This window comes from Emydura macquarii, unplaced genomic scaffold (genome assembly GCF_026122565.2).
Source record: "Emydura macquarii macquarii isolate MOO-44397 ecotype Brisbane River unplaced genomic scaffold, CSIRO-AGI_Emac_v2 contig_71, whole genome shotgun sequence".
Lineage (NCBI taxonomy): Eukaryota > Metazoa > Chordata > Testudines > Chelidae > Emydura > Emydura macquarii.
In genome coordinates, this window is record NW_027130208.1 from 1,530,321 (window position 1) to 1,547,298 (window position 16,978).

Genomic DNA, 16,978 nt, shown 5'->3' on the forward strand with positions numbered 1-16,978 from the left:
TTCAGGGAAGAGCCACAAGAATGATTAAAAAAATTAGAAAACTTGCCTTATAGTGAGAGACTCAAGGAGCTCAATCTATTTAGTTTAACAAAGAGAAAATTAATGGGTAACTTGATTTACAATCTGTAAGTACCTACATGGGGAACAAATATTTAATAATGAGCTCTTCAGTCTAGCAGAGAAAGGTCTAACACAATCCAGTGGTTGGAAACTGAAGGTTAACAAATTCAGACTGGAAATAAGGTGTAAACTTTTAACAGTGGGAGAAATTAGCCATTGGAACAGTGTCCCAATGGTCATGGTGGATTTGCCATCACTGACCATTTTTAAAATCAAAGATTTGGTGTTTTTCTAAAAGTTCTGCTCCAGGGATTATGTTGGGGATGTTCTATATTTGCATTCTACAGGACGTCAGACTTGACCAGAATGATCCCTTCTGGCCTTAGAATCTATCAATCTTTTGAGAATTAAAGTGAGTGGAGGTGACCCCAAGAGCAGGATTTGGATTTGACTCTGAGTGATTTTTTTCTTTGGTTTTAAATCCTTCAAGGATTAAGATGCCCCACGGAAGGTCAGAATGTGCTGGTGTTCTGCCTTTTCCATCACTGTAAGCCATCTTCAGTGCATTAAGTTTTCTTCCTTTTTTTGAGTGTGTATCTGATCTATACAATATAAATGTTTCAGGATAAAAAGAAATATAAGTGCTAGTCTTGGAATGTTACATACAAAATGAATGGATTTTTATTTCCTATGGCTTCTTCTCATACAGTTTTATTGTTGGATCACTCTGAGATGTACCTTAATGTAACTAAAAGTGCTTCAAGACCCCCAGAGCTTGACATCTGGGATTTTTAAATGGATGGATGTGTTTGTGTGAGATTACAAACATAATGTTTCATCAGTCTATAAGGATTTTAGTACAGAAAAGTGTGGTTCATTAAATTACGTGCACAATTACTTGGCTGATTTTATATAAAGGGCATTTTAAAAATAGTTCAAAACCAATACATTCAAGTTCATAGACGTGTATAGTGGAATGACTAACCATTGGGTAACCTAACTAACGGTACAGCTAACAGTGTGACTGAATGACATTAGAACCAGAATAATGACTTGTGTCCTTTCTCTCTCTCTCTTTCTCTCTGCTGTCTTCAATAGAGCTTACATCATTTTGAACATGAATTATCGGTAAAGTAAGCCAATGCTGATTTCCCTCTCTTTTTAAAGATGCTCTGTTTCTGTATGGGAAAAGTGAACACAGACCTTGTTCCTTTTTTATGCCATGAGACGTTCAAAGGAGAAGTAGATCATAAGCTATTTCAATAATTATTTTAATTAAATGTAGCATTTTAAAAAACTATCACTAAAATGATTTTCTTTGTTTGCATCCCATTCTCTTAGCGAGCTTTAAACATGCAATTTTCACAGTTGCTATCACTTTAAATCCATAACTGAGTTTTTGTTTTAAATCTGGCTTCAGTTTTACAGTCTCTCATAAACTTTCAATTTCTTATAACAAACTCTTAACAAAACTGTCACTATAAAAGCCATTAAGAGGTGTTTTGAATGTTCATTCGTAAAGTCATTGAGATAAACAATTAATCGGCCCTGAGCAGCCTCCTCCAGCATATCTCTAAGGGAGGGCCGCCTGCTGACCAAGTCGCTTTCTCCCTGTAATTATTGTGAAGTATTTTCCTGCTGGACAGTAGCTGCAGCTGCACCACAGTATATTGAGGAGAGGGAGGGGATGTCTGTACGGCAATTAAACACCTATGCCTGGCCCATGCTTGCAATGCTGTAAAATTGCCATGTAGATGTTTTGGGCTCAGGCTGGAGCCTGAGTCATCCTACACAGGTGTTTTAATTGCAGTGTAGACGTGCTGTAAGGTAAGTCTACACTGCAACGTAAGCCCAGCATAGGTAGAACTCGAGTTAGCAGACCCTGGGTTTGAGTGTCTACCCTCATTTATAACCACAGGTTAGGAATTGTTGAACCCTGGATCCCAACCTGGGGCTCCAGCGTCTACACTGCATTATGCAGGCCCGAGTCCAGCCACCCATATCCCGGACTTCCTGACGCCCTTCCAAAATATGTTCTGCTCTAGACCTTGTTCATGGTTCAGTGTGGGGAAAACTGACTGTTCAGAGGACAAAGAAAATTTGGTTCATGGGATTGTGGACTCTCCGAGCATGAGTCCAGCGGGGCTGTATCTACACTGCAAAGCAATAGGGCTTTGAACCCTGGCTCCCGGCTTGACTCAGGCTTGGACCCTCCACCCCTGTGGGATAGTGGGATCCTAGGTCAGCACGATTCGTGTGTAGATGGAAATGCTTGAGCCTGAGTTTGAACCCTGGGCTTTCCCTGCAGTGTAGACATACCTGCCTGGGCTCCTTTCTCAGAATGACTCAGTGCAAGGGAGGAAGGACAGACAGACGGCTTGTTGTGTGACACTTTCTTTATAAGATGTGTTGATAAATTTCATAAATTAGGTCCTGCAAATCTTTATAGACACCAGTCAGTAAAGACTTCTATGTAAGTGTATGAAGGAATAGGCCCCAATGGAACAAATGTGATTTCAATAACTGCATCTGTGTTAAGGCTGAATTCAGAATTAAACTAGCAGCTCCAGGAGTTGATCCGATAAAGTGCCTCCAAATATAGGAAAGTGGAGTTTCTCCTTACTGCACATTGGTGCCGGCAGTTTTGTTTCCAGTTCAGCCATTACATAGTATGTAGGTCTAAAACAGAGATCCCCAAACTGGGGGGTGTGCCCCCCAAGGGACGGGGAGAGAGCGCCACCGAGCCCTACTGTGCCCCAAACTGTGTGCTGGCCCAGCCTGCAGGGCCTGACAGCCCCAGCCTCATTTGCCACGGTCCCGACTGCAGCCCCCCCAACCGTGGCCCTGCTCCCAGCCACAGCCCTTGGCCCTGACCGTGGCCCCACTCCCAGCCCCAGCTGTGGGGAGTGTGGATGGAGTAAGGGGGGGCAGTGGCACAAGGTAAAAAGTTTGAGGACCGCTGCTCAAAAGGCTTTGTAAAAAGAAGTACAAAAAGTAAACTGATCTTCCCCACCAAAAAAGTAACCAGTTTAGAAACCAGATAACATTAGTGCACTGGACTAATTATAAACAGCGATCCATCACTTCATTTATGATGACTTTTTCACCTCTGTTCTCATCAACTGTACATCTCTTTTTTTCTGTTACAGAATTCCAGCCTTTGTTCCTAATCATTCCTACTCAGTATTGGACACCTAATCTTTTAGCCTCTGCAGTCTCTTGTCTCTGCTTTTTGTCCATTGCCTTTGATTCTTTTCTTTTCTGTCCTTTTCTATCTGTTTCTCTGCTGCTTTGTCTCTCTTGTGCGATTTTGTTCCTTACTCAGATGCTCTTGACTCATTTGTGGCATATCCTATTAGCATCCCATTTGTTTGATCGCAAGTTAAACAGTGAGGATGTGGGATGCCTTCACTTCCCCTGTTCTACTCTGACCACTTCCATCTTAATGCTTGCCATCCTGCCTGAGCCTTTGCTGTGTAGCACCATTTCTTCTTTCTTCTGCCATGAATTTCTGGTATTACACTTCATAGTATTTTCCCACACTGCTGATCATTAATGAGCACACTCGTTAGAGAGGCTTTAAGGCTGGGCATAATTTTCCAATATATTTTCTAATAAACTTAGATTTGCAGGCCTGGTTATCTGTGCCAGCATAAGGACTAATCAGGCAGGTCAGTGAATTACATGGGGATGAATTTGGGCCATCTCTGCTTTTCAAATATGTACTAACTTTGTTCCAGCTCAATTACCAAAGAGAGTGAGGGATTTAAAAAAAAAAAAAAAAAAAAAATCTCCGCAACAGAGAGATGGTCCCAGGTTGACCAGCGAGTCCTTCTTTGAACACTGACATTTCTACTGGAGAGGAGGAAACTAAAACAAAGACTTGAAAACAGCCACATATTTCCATGGGAACAGGCTGTCGTTTGCTCAGCAAAAGATCGTGTGTGTCCCCCACCCACAGAAGATGCTGGCTTGTGAGGAAGGGAAACTCTTGATCAGCACAAGTGTCTGAAATACAGTAACCAAAGGAATTCAGTTAGTCACTGGCCAGATAAAATGCTTTCTCTACAAACATTCTCCTTTTTGAGCTTGTTCGTATGTGGAAAAATCTCTTTTGACTGATACAAATTGAAAACAGGAGTTTCAAATTAAGGTCATTTCCTTCTAGAATTCAGTTTGTTTTATTACAGGACTTATTTTTCACCACCACTCATTAGTCTGGGAGCAAGCAGCAAGGAGGAATAGGACACGTTGAGAAGGGAGTGGTTTGCTTCACCTGCTTTCTGTTGTTCATGGCTGAGCATTGAATAACTTTGGAACATAGTTCTGTGTGACTTAATTTCCTAAGTGTTTGTTGGGAGTTTTGAATTAATGGAAAGATGGCAACAATATGGCAGCTTTGGTAACTATTGCATCCCTTGTCACTTCCTTTCACTGTCAAATAGTGGCAGTTTTTACCTTTCTGTGTCCACTACGCTAAACCTGGCATAAGTAAATGCAATGCTATATATTTCAAATTCCTGTTTCCAGTATGGCTACTGAGTAGCTCATATCGTACAGAAAGGTACCTGGCTAATGGATGTAAAAATTTGCTATAATCATACCTCCTCCACCCCTTGCAGCATATGTGATGTGTGTATTGATGTTTACCAACATTTGTCAATAAAATGTTGAATCCTTCCAAGCCTAACTAACAAATCTCACAGCTCTGATTTTGTATGGCCATGTGATGTGAAGTTGCAAGGGAGCATATTTGAAACTCCCTTGCTCTTATGTGCCTGTGTATTCTTGATGTGAAGGACGGTGAAGTTGACACACCCACCAAGTTACAGAAAATAAAGGATATGTGTGACTTAGAACACAGGATGTAGCAGATCAAGCCCAGATTTCTCAGTGCTAATGGTGCCATGAGCCAGCTCTGGGGTCTGTTTGTGATTCATGCTTGTGGCCTTCATTAGAATTGGTGATGCAGTGTAACCTAAGAGAATATTGCTATTCACAAATTAATTTTAATAGAAACTTGCCTTTTTCTGTTTGTCTTTAGTGTTAAGTGTTATAAAAAGACCCATTTTCTATGTATAGTTAATCACCTAAAAACAGAACTCATGGACTAGAAAAATCAGACTAGGCAGTAACAGCAGATAGCACACAGGTGGGAGCTTTTAGGAGAAAAATGACTTTAAAGCATAGCTACACCTAGGTAACAGTAATTAGTGCTGAAGCCAAACTGCTGTATTGGGTCTGGCTTTGTGAGAGGCAGAGCAGACTGCTTCACATGGTGGTAGTACTAAGAAACAAACCATAGAGGTCAGAAAGGAGGGAGAAGCCCTGTTAAGTCATCTATTTCATCCCTCTCAGCCGGTGCAAGAATCTTGTATTTTGTATTCAGCTGAACAGTTAAGTTCAAGTAATGGGGCATCCAGGGCTTCCCTTCAAAGGTGACTTAGACGATGTCTCTTATCAGGGTACTGTATATCCTGCACTTACAAGTGGATGGATGAGATCTTCTAGGTCTTTCTCACATCTATTTTCTACGTTCTTGTCCACAATCGGGTACCTAGTTGTAGTACTCATTATGTAAGTTACGTAAGTACTGGGGTGAATTACTCTAGAATTGATTGCTATTCTAGCAAGGCAGCTACAATTATTTGATCAGCTTGGTCTTGTTTTTGGTCAGCCAACCTTATGATGGAGTTTTCTTGATGTAATTATTGTCTCATCTTAGCAGGAGTGTCAACTATACCCCCACCGCCTCCACCACCAGCAGCTCCTCCACCACCTCCTCAGACGGATGTGCCCGTGCCGCCCGACCTGGGGCCTGCTAACAGTGCCAGCCGAGAAGCCTTACTTAGCTCCATTCAAAACTTTCAGAAAGGAGCTTTGAAGAAAGCAGACGTGTGTGACTACAGTGCTCCCAGGATCAGCTGAAGTTAACTTCACACCAGGAAGGGATATTTTTTCCCCACGAACTGTCCTCAGTTGATGAGGCAACTTCATGGTGGTCTATTATTTTGCAGCTGTCTGTTGAGAGCCATTTCATCTTTTTCTAGAGAAATTATTTCTCCTTGTCCTTGAGTAGCAGCACTACATCGTTTGAACTACATTGGCAGCTTATGGTGGTAACTATTGACTTCAGTTACTCCAGTTTAAAGGAATTCTGGCCTATAGTTACGTGATGGGGAGGAGCAACATTTCTACTGTCTGAAATTAGGAACAAGGGGGTGAATACTGACTCAGTACATCTTCTGATTCCACCCTGCCCCTTGTTTCAAACACACGTGAGACTCTAACTTTAGTCTACCCTAAACTATTTTCCAACAATTCCAGGTAGCTGGCACATTTACATTTTTGCTGCATCAAAAAATGTCATTTGCTTTAGATAATCTTTTTTAAAAAATCCCACTTAATCCAAAGTGTAGTACACTGGTGACGGAACTGTAAATTTAACTCTCTATGGCCTATCTGCCTTTGGGGAGTACTCTAGAATTCAATGTAGCATGAATGCTGCCCATGATTATATGTACTGTAGGAATGATCACCCTAAAGATGTAGCTGTTTCCAGTTACCACAAGTGCAGGGGAAACACAGCCTATTAATTCAGGAAATAAATGGGAGTTAATTTGGCACTGATTATTCAACACAAATTCTGGATTTTGGAGTTGTTTCAACACAGGCAAGTTTTGCATCCATATGAAATAAATCTTGTTCTTGGGGAAGTAACAACACATTTTTATGTTTTAAAATGCTTGATTGAAAAGATCCTTTTATTCTATGATTTGCTTAAAATTTAAACAAATTGCACTTTAAAGGATTATAGATAATCCATTTTTAAATTCAAGTACACATCAGTGTTTGTTACTATGCAGAGAATGTCATTGTGTATAAATTTTCATGTAACCTGTGAGATATATTCAGTCATATTTTTATTAAAATAAATGTCATTGGAATTCCTCCAGCTAGTAAATGAGGGTAGATGCTTTAAAATAAGATATTTTGGTAGTAAGATAGGCCATAGCCAGAGAATCTAGTATGGCAGAAGCTTCTGTTCTGTGCATTTGAGTAACAGCCATTTTACTATTGTTAGAAGTACAGAAATGAGATAGGAAGCTGACGTAGCACTAGCCTAAAAGGCCCCAAGGAGGAAGGAATTCAGTTCCTTGGCTATTGGAGTGATGCTAGTTCAGTTCCCTTGAAGATACAGGGTAATGCATCTGAAACATGGAAACGTGTGATAATCTGCGGTGACTAATCACTAGCTTCTCCTGCAACCACTGTGCAGAGGTTTACGTACTGTTCTAGAGGAAAGCATTTTTAAAATAGCATAGCACTTTAGTCTAGTTTCTCTGGAATAGCTTCACTCCTGCCTCTTTTTTTAAACACCCAGCCTTCACTGTACTTTCATTTCCTTAATTGGGTCCGGACTGGTCTTCACATTAGAAATAATAGAACCCTTGGCTGGATATTGTAAGTAGGGTGTTAAGTAGTCTTAACAGCCAAGCAGTCTAACCTACCAACGGTAGCACACGCACAGGGGCTGGTGCTCTAAAAAAGGCAGAGGATGAAATATTTTTCAAAGGATGCTTTATTTTACCAGTTTTTATCAGGATTTAACCCCTGTTGTAAAACTGAATGGATGAATGAGGAATAATTAAGATAAAAACTGGCTTTTGATCATGTGATGCTGTAGATAATGTAGTTATGAAGTATTTAAGCTACTAAAAGGGTTAAGATTTTAAATGTGGAGCTTCCTCGAAGCTTGCAGCTAGAAGCCTTCCTTGGATTAAACAAACAGCATCCAGACTGACTTATTTCCCCTCTACAATCAGTCTCTTATCTGACAAAGGGGGAAACTATAGTACTGGAAACACGAGAATGAGAGGAAGGTGTGAAATTTCCCGTCCAACAAGTCTTTTCTTAGGAGACTGATTTGCACCCAAACAGTTCAGCAATGCCACCATCCTAATGAATTAGCATTTTAAAGAAACTGCACCTTGCTTCAGCAGCTGTAACTAGTGAGCTAAAGAAGAGCATGTTAAACATCTGCTGAAACTCTACCCCCATTCTTCAATTATAGAGAATCTCTTCTCCAGGCAAGGGCGTAACATCCCTGGGACAGCCACCTCCCTTACTACACTGAACTTCCTCATTTTCCATAAGTAATTCTTATTACAGCCACCGTGGAGAAGGGGAACTGCCAGCTCTAGAGTATACCCGGGTGCCCCATCACTGAGTTAAATCTAGGGACACAAATTTGGTTAAAAGCCTTTTTAAGATTCACTTATTTAGCAAAAGTTCTGCTCAAGCATGCTGTGATGTTGCATTCTAGTCCTAGACGAAAATACCTGACTACTTATTGCTACTTGCAGCTCCAAGGTAGGTCAAAGCTATTCTTCACCTTTATAAATGCAAGGCGTGCTGAGCAGAGGGAGGATCATTTCTGAAAAATTAAGTTTAGATCACTTAGAGTGAGATTCTCATTTCCCTTGATACAGTACTGCTTCCTTTTTACCTTCTATCATACCTAAAGGTTTTCAATACAGATTCAAAAACTTTACATAATGAGTCTGGCATCCACAAATGTAAGTGTGCTTTACTGCTTAGCTAGATAGAAGAATGTAGCTGAGAACACAGTTCAAATACAGATTAGCTCCATAAATACATTAAATGTCACTTAAATCTTCCCCTTGAGACAAAGGTCAATATAGCTATACAACTTAGTTATGAATAAGTTTGTAGTCCATTCCATTAATGTTGTTCTTAAGAGACAGATTTTGAAGAATAGCATGTACGTACAACCTAGATATTTAATGTTTTTTTCACTGCAAATATGATATCCTTCACTTGAGGTAAGCAGTTCTCTTCCAAAGTCTTTGCATAAGGCATAGGAACATCTGCACCTGTGAGACGCACCACTGGAGCATCCAAATAGTTAAAGGCAGGTCCTGGAATAGAATTAAAAGGTGCTTAAGTCAGGCCATGCATGTTTAACTATAACTTTCCTGAGAGAAGATAAAGGTCTTAAAGTGATCACAGGGCCAATCCCTTTATTCCTGCAGCTGTCTTGACTTGTTAACCCTAAACTTAGAGACATTCTTCCTCAAGTCTCACTATCTTCATACATTCAGAAAAAGTTTACACGGGTAGGGAAACCTTACTGCCTCCGATGCTCTTCTAGGGTACATTCCCAGGCTAGCCTACTCACTGCCATCTACACAGCCCCTGGAAGCTCCACCACTCTGGCTCTAGGAGGGTTGGCTACAGGTGAAACAGAATAAAGGGTCTTAGGGTTTCACCACCATGTGCTTTTGTTAAGTTAGACTTTAACCATTTAAACAGGAAACCTGAACCTTGATTTGACTAAATTTCCTCCTTCCCCCCCACAAACAGTTGACTGGAGCAGTTAACGTATCATGAAGGCAGTATGTTTAAGGTGAGTGAGGTAACTTTAAAAACATACAAAATTAAACAAGTTACAGAAGCTATTCTGAAATACCTTCTATGATCCTGGCACAAATTTCAGCTCCTACTCCAAACTGTGGCCAGCCGCCTTCCACTGTTACAAGATGATTTGTCTTCACAACACTGGCTTCTATGCTTTCCACATCCATTGGTCTAATGGTACGGAGGTTTATCACCTTAGAGAGAATGTTAAGTGATTTTTTTTGCAAGAAGCCCTTTAAGCCTATCTAATTGCATAAATGAATACCATTCGCTTTATTACTGCATTGTTCTTGTTTTAGCCAGTCGTATTCTCTCCTTGAGGTCTAACTGTCTAAAGAAAGTTTAACACTTCAAGCTGAGATCTCGGGTATTTCCTCCACCTGTGTGTATTCTGCATCCACTATTTTGATCATCTTTCCTATGCATAGGTACCTAAGTTCTGTGTTTCAGCTATAGCCACATGCACAGTACAAAAAGGAACTACTCACTTGGGATAGGATGCTCCTTCTACCTGCACATAATGACTAATTTTAGCCACCACATCACGCTACAGACTCCTATCTCACCCTCCAGCATGTCAGAAGTCTGATTTTCTAGTCTTCTCCTCCCTTCATAAAGAGACATGTGCTATTAGCTTTGCACACACCATTCACTGATGTTTTTCTGCATTAATACCGCTAGGATCAAGGCAAACCATAGACCTTTCACTCCTTCTGTCTCCAGATAGTTTAAGATGTGAACAAACATGACTCAAGCCTTGTCTACACACAAACAGCACATCAGTTTAACTAAACTAATTTAACTAATTAGTGAAAAGGCTGGACACTAGAATCAATACAGACTTAGCTATATACGCCATGGCTTATTGCCTATTCCTAACAAGCTAGATCAATATAAGCCAGGCTTATACTGATGTGAGTGTCCACACAGCCTTTCACTGAATCGATTAACAATGAAACACACTTTAAACTAGTACAACTGTTTAGACAAACCCCTGGTCACCCCTTAGGAATCCCACTAAATATCATCCTGTCTAGCTGCAATATTGCACTGCACAAACAGACCATCTCAAAACACAAGCTTCCCTCTTGCTTGTGATTGACTTAGATCCATGCTATTAATTTTGCCCCAGCTCTATGACGAAGTCAGGAGATAGCAAATACATGAACAGCACATATTTGTCTCCATCATTGCTTAAATCAGTGATGAAAGTATTTAAGCGTAAACAGTTTACTAGACTTAATTTTCCAGGACCTTAGTTGGATTTTAAAGAGTATGGAGTTTTACCATGGACTGGAATCCTCACAAAACACACCTCACACTCCACACCTTCTTTGACAAGTACAGCAGCTGCTTCCAGACAGTGTCCAACAGATCTTGAGTGTGACACTAAAGTAACATGGGTTCCTGAAACACAGAAGTGGATGATGGATCAAGTTACGTAAGATTTAACTACAGAAGTCATCTTCCTCCCACGCCTGAAATAGCTATAAAGTATCTTTGAGAGTTCAAGACAACATGGTCCATCTCTGCAAGTACATAAGAACAGAAATTAGCATTGATTTAACTGGACTTTTAGTCTATTCAGAAGTAACTAACTAACTGATTTATACATTAGAAATAGCCTGAAAAATTCAAGATCTGAACTCATCTGGCGTTTGATTACTTTAGGTGTCTGACACACTTGTGCTCTCTGCATGCAGAATGAGTAGACTTGTCTTGGTAGGGCTATGAAGTTCTTCTCCTCCTTGTAAATGAAGTAATGTATAATAAGAAATTTGAACCACTACAAGTTAGTGATCTTGGATGTGCTGAACATAAAATCTAAACAAAAGTGGCAATCTGGTTGCAAGGAAGGAAGAGGAAAGAGATTCACCCAGCACATAAGCTATTGATTAGAACAATGAACCAAGTTCGGCCATTAGAAAAACGATGCAATTCCAGAGCAAGATATTTTGTGGCCAAAAGGCTGGACCAAGTGATGGTTTATTTTATTACACGAGGTCAGTACAGTATGATAAAGTCCAAATAAACTCAATTTTTAGAGTTCTGTCCCTTAAAATATTTTCCTATTCTAAAGGGAGTGTTTCGTATGTGAAATACGTTATCCCCTTAAAGTGACCCAGCGGCGTAGAAGAATGTGAGGATCAGGTAATGTGAAGTGTTAAAAGTATTCTGAACTTACCTGGCCTTTCTATTTTGGCTTTTCCAATAGGAACAAGAAAATCCTTTGACTGAGCTTCTTCTGACATTTCAAAAGGGACTCCATACATCAATTCATTTTCCAGCATCACAACTGAAAAAGCATTGAGTGCTTATTTGGGTTAGTCTGATGCAGTTCTTCAGATGAAAATATGATATAGCATCGTCTAACCTCCCCTCCTCTCCCCACCTCCGCATTCCTGGAATGTCAGTGGGCTCCATGAGGCTAAACTCCTTGGCTCACTTAGAAGAGGGCAAACAGTAAATGCAATAAGAGTCATCGTTTAGGTAGCACATTTTTGTATCTGCATGAAGAATGACTAAGTTAACTTGAACAGCTAGTAGTACTGCACTGTTTTAAGTTTGACTAAATGAGCCTGTTTGTTTTTTTTGTTTGTTTTTTTTTTTAAAACCACGTTAAGCATTTAAATTTGGCGATTTGAGCTATTCAGTGGTAGGCAGAAGTCTAGCACCTGACCCAACAACCTCCCATGAGCAGTCCCTTTATTCATATGGGAAAGGATACAGGAAGACTGTGTCCTTAATAGGGCAACAGACTATCAATTATCCTTTTTCTACTTGGTCGCTATAGAAATTAAACATCTGAATCTCCATATTCTCACTTTAAATTCAATTAAAATAAGGAACCAGGGCCAGGTAATAGGTATTTACACATTTAAAAAAGGAGTACCAACACATGACATGTCAGTACACCTACTTCTCCCTCTGGGGAGAGTTGGAGAACCACCCCCAAGTGACAGATGTGTAGTCACGCGGCAGTACTGGAAGGCGCTCAGATGCTATAAGTGCCATATAAGAACCTATGTAGAATAGACTGACTTTATTCTTCACAAGTGACTGTAAAATACAAGAGTTGTAAGTAGACCTATACTTGTGGATGGCAACTGAAGATGTCCTTTTCGGTATTTCACTATCCAATAGAGAAGAAGTATCTGAGCTGTTGTGTGTGTATATAGAGAGAGGCTGGACCAATCTCTACTCTGCCCAAGCCCACCATTCCTCTCGGGCCACCTATACTCAAGAACTTACTTTCCATACCTCCAGTCTACCAGCAGAGTGCCTGCTAGCATTAAAGTGACTGATTGGAGCAGTGTGCCCCTTTAAAATTTCCAAGTCCCTTGTTGTGCTGTCAGTCTTCAAAAAAATCAATGCATCAACAGTGGTTTGCATGGTATAGAACAGAATGGATAGACTAACTCACTTCTACTCTGTGAATGCAAACTCAACAAGACAGCACTACTGAGTTAGTAGTTATTTGTAACTGGATGGGTTCGAAAGCTGTGTATGTAGTTTGTTTACCTGGGACAGCTCAACTTCAGCAGTGTTAGTTTTCTCTGAAGTTTTTAACCACATACTGAAGTTGAGCTGGGAAAGACACAAACTGATCATGGATCTTGCCATGAAGTCAGCTGCAGATACTGTATGCTACAAAAAGTATTTGGAAAGACCTTAACTGCACCTATAAGGGCATGGAGGATCTTTGAAATAAAGCTGTTTTTAAACAGTTTAGGTAATCTAATAGTTAAATTAGCTTTAAAAAAAAAAAAAAAAAAAAGATTTTTCAGAGACTAATTAGAGACTAAGTTTAAGCAGTTGGCTCTTAATCATTAAACTAGATACTTATAAAGAGTTACATTCACCTGGATTGTCATCCCGGACTGATGCTTTAAGTAGACCTCTAGCATCCTCTGAACTCCAAGGGCTGACTACTTTCAGTCCAGGACAATGGCCATACCAAGCAGCAAAGCATTGTGAATGTTGTGCACCTACTCCAGCTGAAGCACCATTGGGACCTCTGAAGACAACCGGCACAGGCACCATGCCTGCAGACATGTAAAGTGTCTTGCCAGCAGAATTTATAACTTGATCAATTGCTTGCATGGAGAAGTTGAAGGTCATGAATTCACAAATAGGTCTCAACCCAGCCTGTTAAATTAAGATAGCCATATTAAGTAATTAACACACTAGTTTACCGATCATAATAGCAAGGTATTTTGCATTTATCATTTCTGTGAAATGAATTACACCAAAAGAAAAAACTTATACTTCAAAAAAATTAGAAATTACTTACCATAGCAGCACCTACAGCAATTCCTGTAAAGCCCATCTGAAAAAGAAACTAAGGGTGAATAAGACTTCCAGAGGAGAGAGGGGAAATAAAAAATACTCTAATTTATTCATACCTCTGATATAGGAGTATCTATTATTCTCTTGTCTCCATATTTCTTCCAGAGACCTCTGCTAATCTGCAGTTTTAAAAGAAAAACTGTGTTGCCAAGGTTATACTTCCAACTATTTGAAAGTTAATAAACCTGTGTCTACTCACCTTGTATGCACCATCGTATTGGGCAACTTCCTCCCCCATCAAAAACACTCTCTCATCCCTCTCCAGCTCCTCATCCAATGCCTGATTTAATGCATCACGGACAGTCACCTGATAGAGACAGAAGAAGGTAACCGTTAAAAAGTAAGTCTGCTAGGAACAGCTCCAGCTGCATTCAGGGTAAGTTGAGAGCAGCCACAAGGACTTGCAATGAAGGATCAGGTGCTCAGTACAGCAGTCACTGATGGAGCATCGCCAAGTACCTCCTCCCGGAGAGACAGGGAAAATAAATGGCCTAACCTAGCTATTTTAATCCGTGTTTAGACAGTGCCAGAGCCAGACACCCCCGGGCGTCCCACACACATACACGCCAGCCCCTGGCCCGAGGGACTCGCAGTGTCACAAGGCTGCCACGCATCAGCTGCCAGGCGCCAGCTCCGGGCCTAGGGGGCTAGACCAACGAGGGGTGCTCCCGGGGCGGGGCAGGGCAGGGCGCCCCGCTGCGGGGGGAGGGGCTGGCTGTGCACAGGCCTTTGAGGGGGACCACAGCTCGCAGCCCCTCCCCCCCGCTCCTGGGTCCCCCAGGCTCTGCTCTGCCCCTCCCCCCCTTGGGGTCATGCCCCGTTTCCACCGACCCCCGCTCGCGCAGCCCCCGTGTTCCGTGGCGGCGCAGTTACGGCTTCCTCCCGCCCGGTGTCCCCGTTACCTGCACGGCGGCCGACGCGGACCCGTGAATCCCGCTGCGCAGCTGCAGCAGCCGCCCCAGGCCCTGCGGAGAGACGGGGACAAGCGTTACGGCGGAGCTGGGGGAGGGGAAAGAGGGGGCGGGCGGTTGGGAAGCCCGGCCCGGCCCTACCTGCTGCGGGCCCCATCGCACTAGCCGCCTCAGTGCCCCCGCAGCACCCGCCATCATGCCTCTGCCCTCTGTCAGACTGTCTGCAGGCCCCGCCCGCCTTACGTCATCACGTAGCGCCCTGTCTCTGTCCAATCAAAGGTGGCCCCGCCCTCGGCCCTCGCTGCTGGGCAACCGACACAAGGGGCGGAGCTCCCCCAGTTATCGCGAGAAGAGACAGAAGCGGCAGCCTGTGTCTCGCTTTTCGCTTCCGCCCTCAGCGCATTTTCAGCGACCCACGCGGGCCGAACGCCCGCTTGCCCTGCGAATACGGCGAGCCGCATGGAGCAAACCTAGCAGAGAGGCGCCATCCTTTACAGCTTCGCCTTCCCTAGTGGGCAGGAGCCGGTGGGGGACCCACCTTGTCTCCAGCTGCGGATGTTTTCAGACTTCACTTGTTTGGCCCCAGGCTGGCCATGCCGGGTGCTGCCTCCAGCTGGTGGTTATGGTTATGCTGGGAGGGGGCGAAGGGGGATTGCAATCATTTCAGCCCCCCGGCCCAGGTGAAGCTGGGGGAAAGTCGCTGTTCTCGGCCTTGCTAAAAAATACTCCAGCCTGTTTTTTCCCCGTTAACAGGTCTCATGCCCCCGTGACCTGGCACAGGGTTTGAAACTTGGCAGGGCCGTTGCCGTAGCGTCCGGGACATGCCTTTTGCTGTTCCTATGAAAATATGCCCAAATCTGGCCACTTTATAAGCCCCCGTGGCTGTGACAGGGAATGAAACCGATCGCTTGGCACGTGGCGGGGAAGAGGCTGAGGTTTGTGATGGGCCTTCCTGTCTGCGGGTGCTGGTTCCGTACTTGGCCTGGCTCTCGGGACAGTGCTGCCTCCCGCACCTGAGCTTCTTCCTTGTAGTTGACCTAACGGAGCAGCGCTGCAGGCCACAGCGCTCATCCCAGAGGGAGGCACATGGCACTGACATCCCGCTGCGAATGGTTCGTCTAGTCCTGGGGAGACTGGTGTGTCACAGTGTTCGGGTGTGCTGTTACGTAGCCAAGTCACAACACCACAATACTGCCGCACACAGTTCTGGCCGTTGTGCTGTGTCACAGTGTTCGGGTGTGCTGTCACGGAGCCAAGTCACAACACCACAATACTGCCGCACACAGTTCTGGCCGTTGTGCTGTGTCACAGTGTTCGGGTGTGCTGTTACGTAGCCAAGTCACAACACCACAATACTGCCGCACACAGTTCTGGCCGTTGTGCTGTGTCACAGTGTTCGGGTGTGCTGTCACGGAGCCAAGTCACAACACCACAATACTGCCGCACACAGTTCTGGCCGTTGTGCTGTGTCACAGTGTTCGGGTGTGCTGTCACGGAGCCAAGTCACAACACCACAATACTGCCGCACACAGTTCTGGCCGTTGTGCTGTGTCACAGTGTTCGGGTGTGCTGTCACGGAGCCAAGTCACAACACCACAATACTTGCGCCAACACAAATTGATGGGGTTTCAGAACACCGCTCTGAGGCGGCTGCCAGGCTGTACCTTCCGTGTCACAGGACCCACTGCGCTCCACGGGGAAGCTGTCTCCATGGCAGGTAGCCATAATGGCCCCAGAGCTCCTTGAACCTACCCGAAAGTGACGTTAATGAGACCGGGCAGATCTGTAGCGATCCACAGCCGGGGTCAGACTGGAAAGTCACGGCTGGCCACACTCCCCTGTGCTCTGCCCGCCACCTCAGGTCCACCCGCCTGGGACAACACGAGGGGAGGTAGCTCAGAAGAGACGGTAGTTGTGTAACAGAACCATCGCTCCTCTCTGCACTGATCCGCAGCCACACCGGGACCAGCTCGCACAATGGTCAGTGCCCGGTGCGGCTCCAGCAGCGCGCTGAGAGGAGCAGGACGGTGCCCTTCTTCCAGGCCGGCCGGGCAGGGCACGCCGGGCGGTGCGTTGTGGGCGCAGGCGGGCTAGACAGGCGCTGCTCTCCACCCTCCCCGCCCCATCCCTAGCGCCCCCGCCCCCGCCCCGGGCACGAGCGCTGCGGCGGTTAACGGCAGCTAACGGCAGCTCACGGGGGCGGGGCCGGGGCGGAG

At 43.9% G+C, this 16,978-nt stretch overlaps 2 protein-coding genes across 13 annotated transcripts in view; one reads left to right on the forward strand and one right to left on the reverse strand.

Moving 5' to 3' along the window:
• The window catches only part of PXK (PX domain containing serine/threonine kinase like), a 47,987-nt gene extending 38,496 nt beyond the window's left edge, over positions 1–9,491 (forward strand). For 4 of the 11 annotated variants that reach the window (XM_067541191.1, XM_067541139.1, XM_067541164.1 and 1 more), the window contains exon 18: positions 5,786–7,015. In XM_067541191.1, coding sequence (XP_067397292.1) covers positions 5,786–5,988 — 203 coding nt within the window. In that variant the 3' untranslated portion in view covers positions 5,989–7,015. Of the gene's footprint in view, positions 1–1,158; positions 1,194–5,785; positions 7,016–9,447 lie in introns of those variants that run through there. The other 7 variants (XM_067541209.1, XM_067541226.1, XM_067541155.1 and 4 more) reach the window with 5 other exon arrangements.
• On the reverse strand, positions 8,631–15,886 carry PDHB (pyruvate dehydrogenase E1 subunit beta). Of its 2 annotated transcripts, XM_067541238.1 has the most exons (10): positions 14,904–15,881; positions 14,754–14,816; positions 14,051–14,158; positions 13,908–13,970; positions 13,796–13,831; positions 13,365–13,650; positions 11,687–11,797; positions 10,817–10,908; positions 9,554–9,695; positions 8,631–9,002 (listed from the first exon to the last, which is right to left on the reverse strand). In XM_067541238.1, exons 1-10 carry the CDS (start codon positions 14,958–14,960, stop codon positions 8,857–8,859), a joined length of 1,104 nt encoding a protein of 367 aa, XP_067397339.1. In that variant the 5' UTR covers positions 14,961–15,881; the 3' UTR covers positions 8,631–8,856. The 2 variants fall into 2 exon arrangements, with proteins under 2 accessions (XP_067397339.1, XP_067397349.1); XM_067541248.1 differs by lacking the exon at positions 11,687–11,797 and having other exon boundaries at positions 14,904–15,886.
• Positions 15,887–16,978: the final 1,092 nt, after the last annotated feature.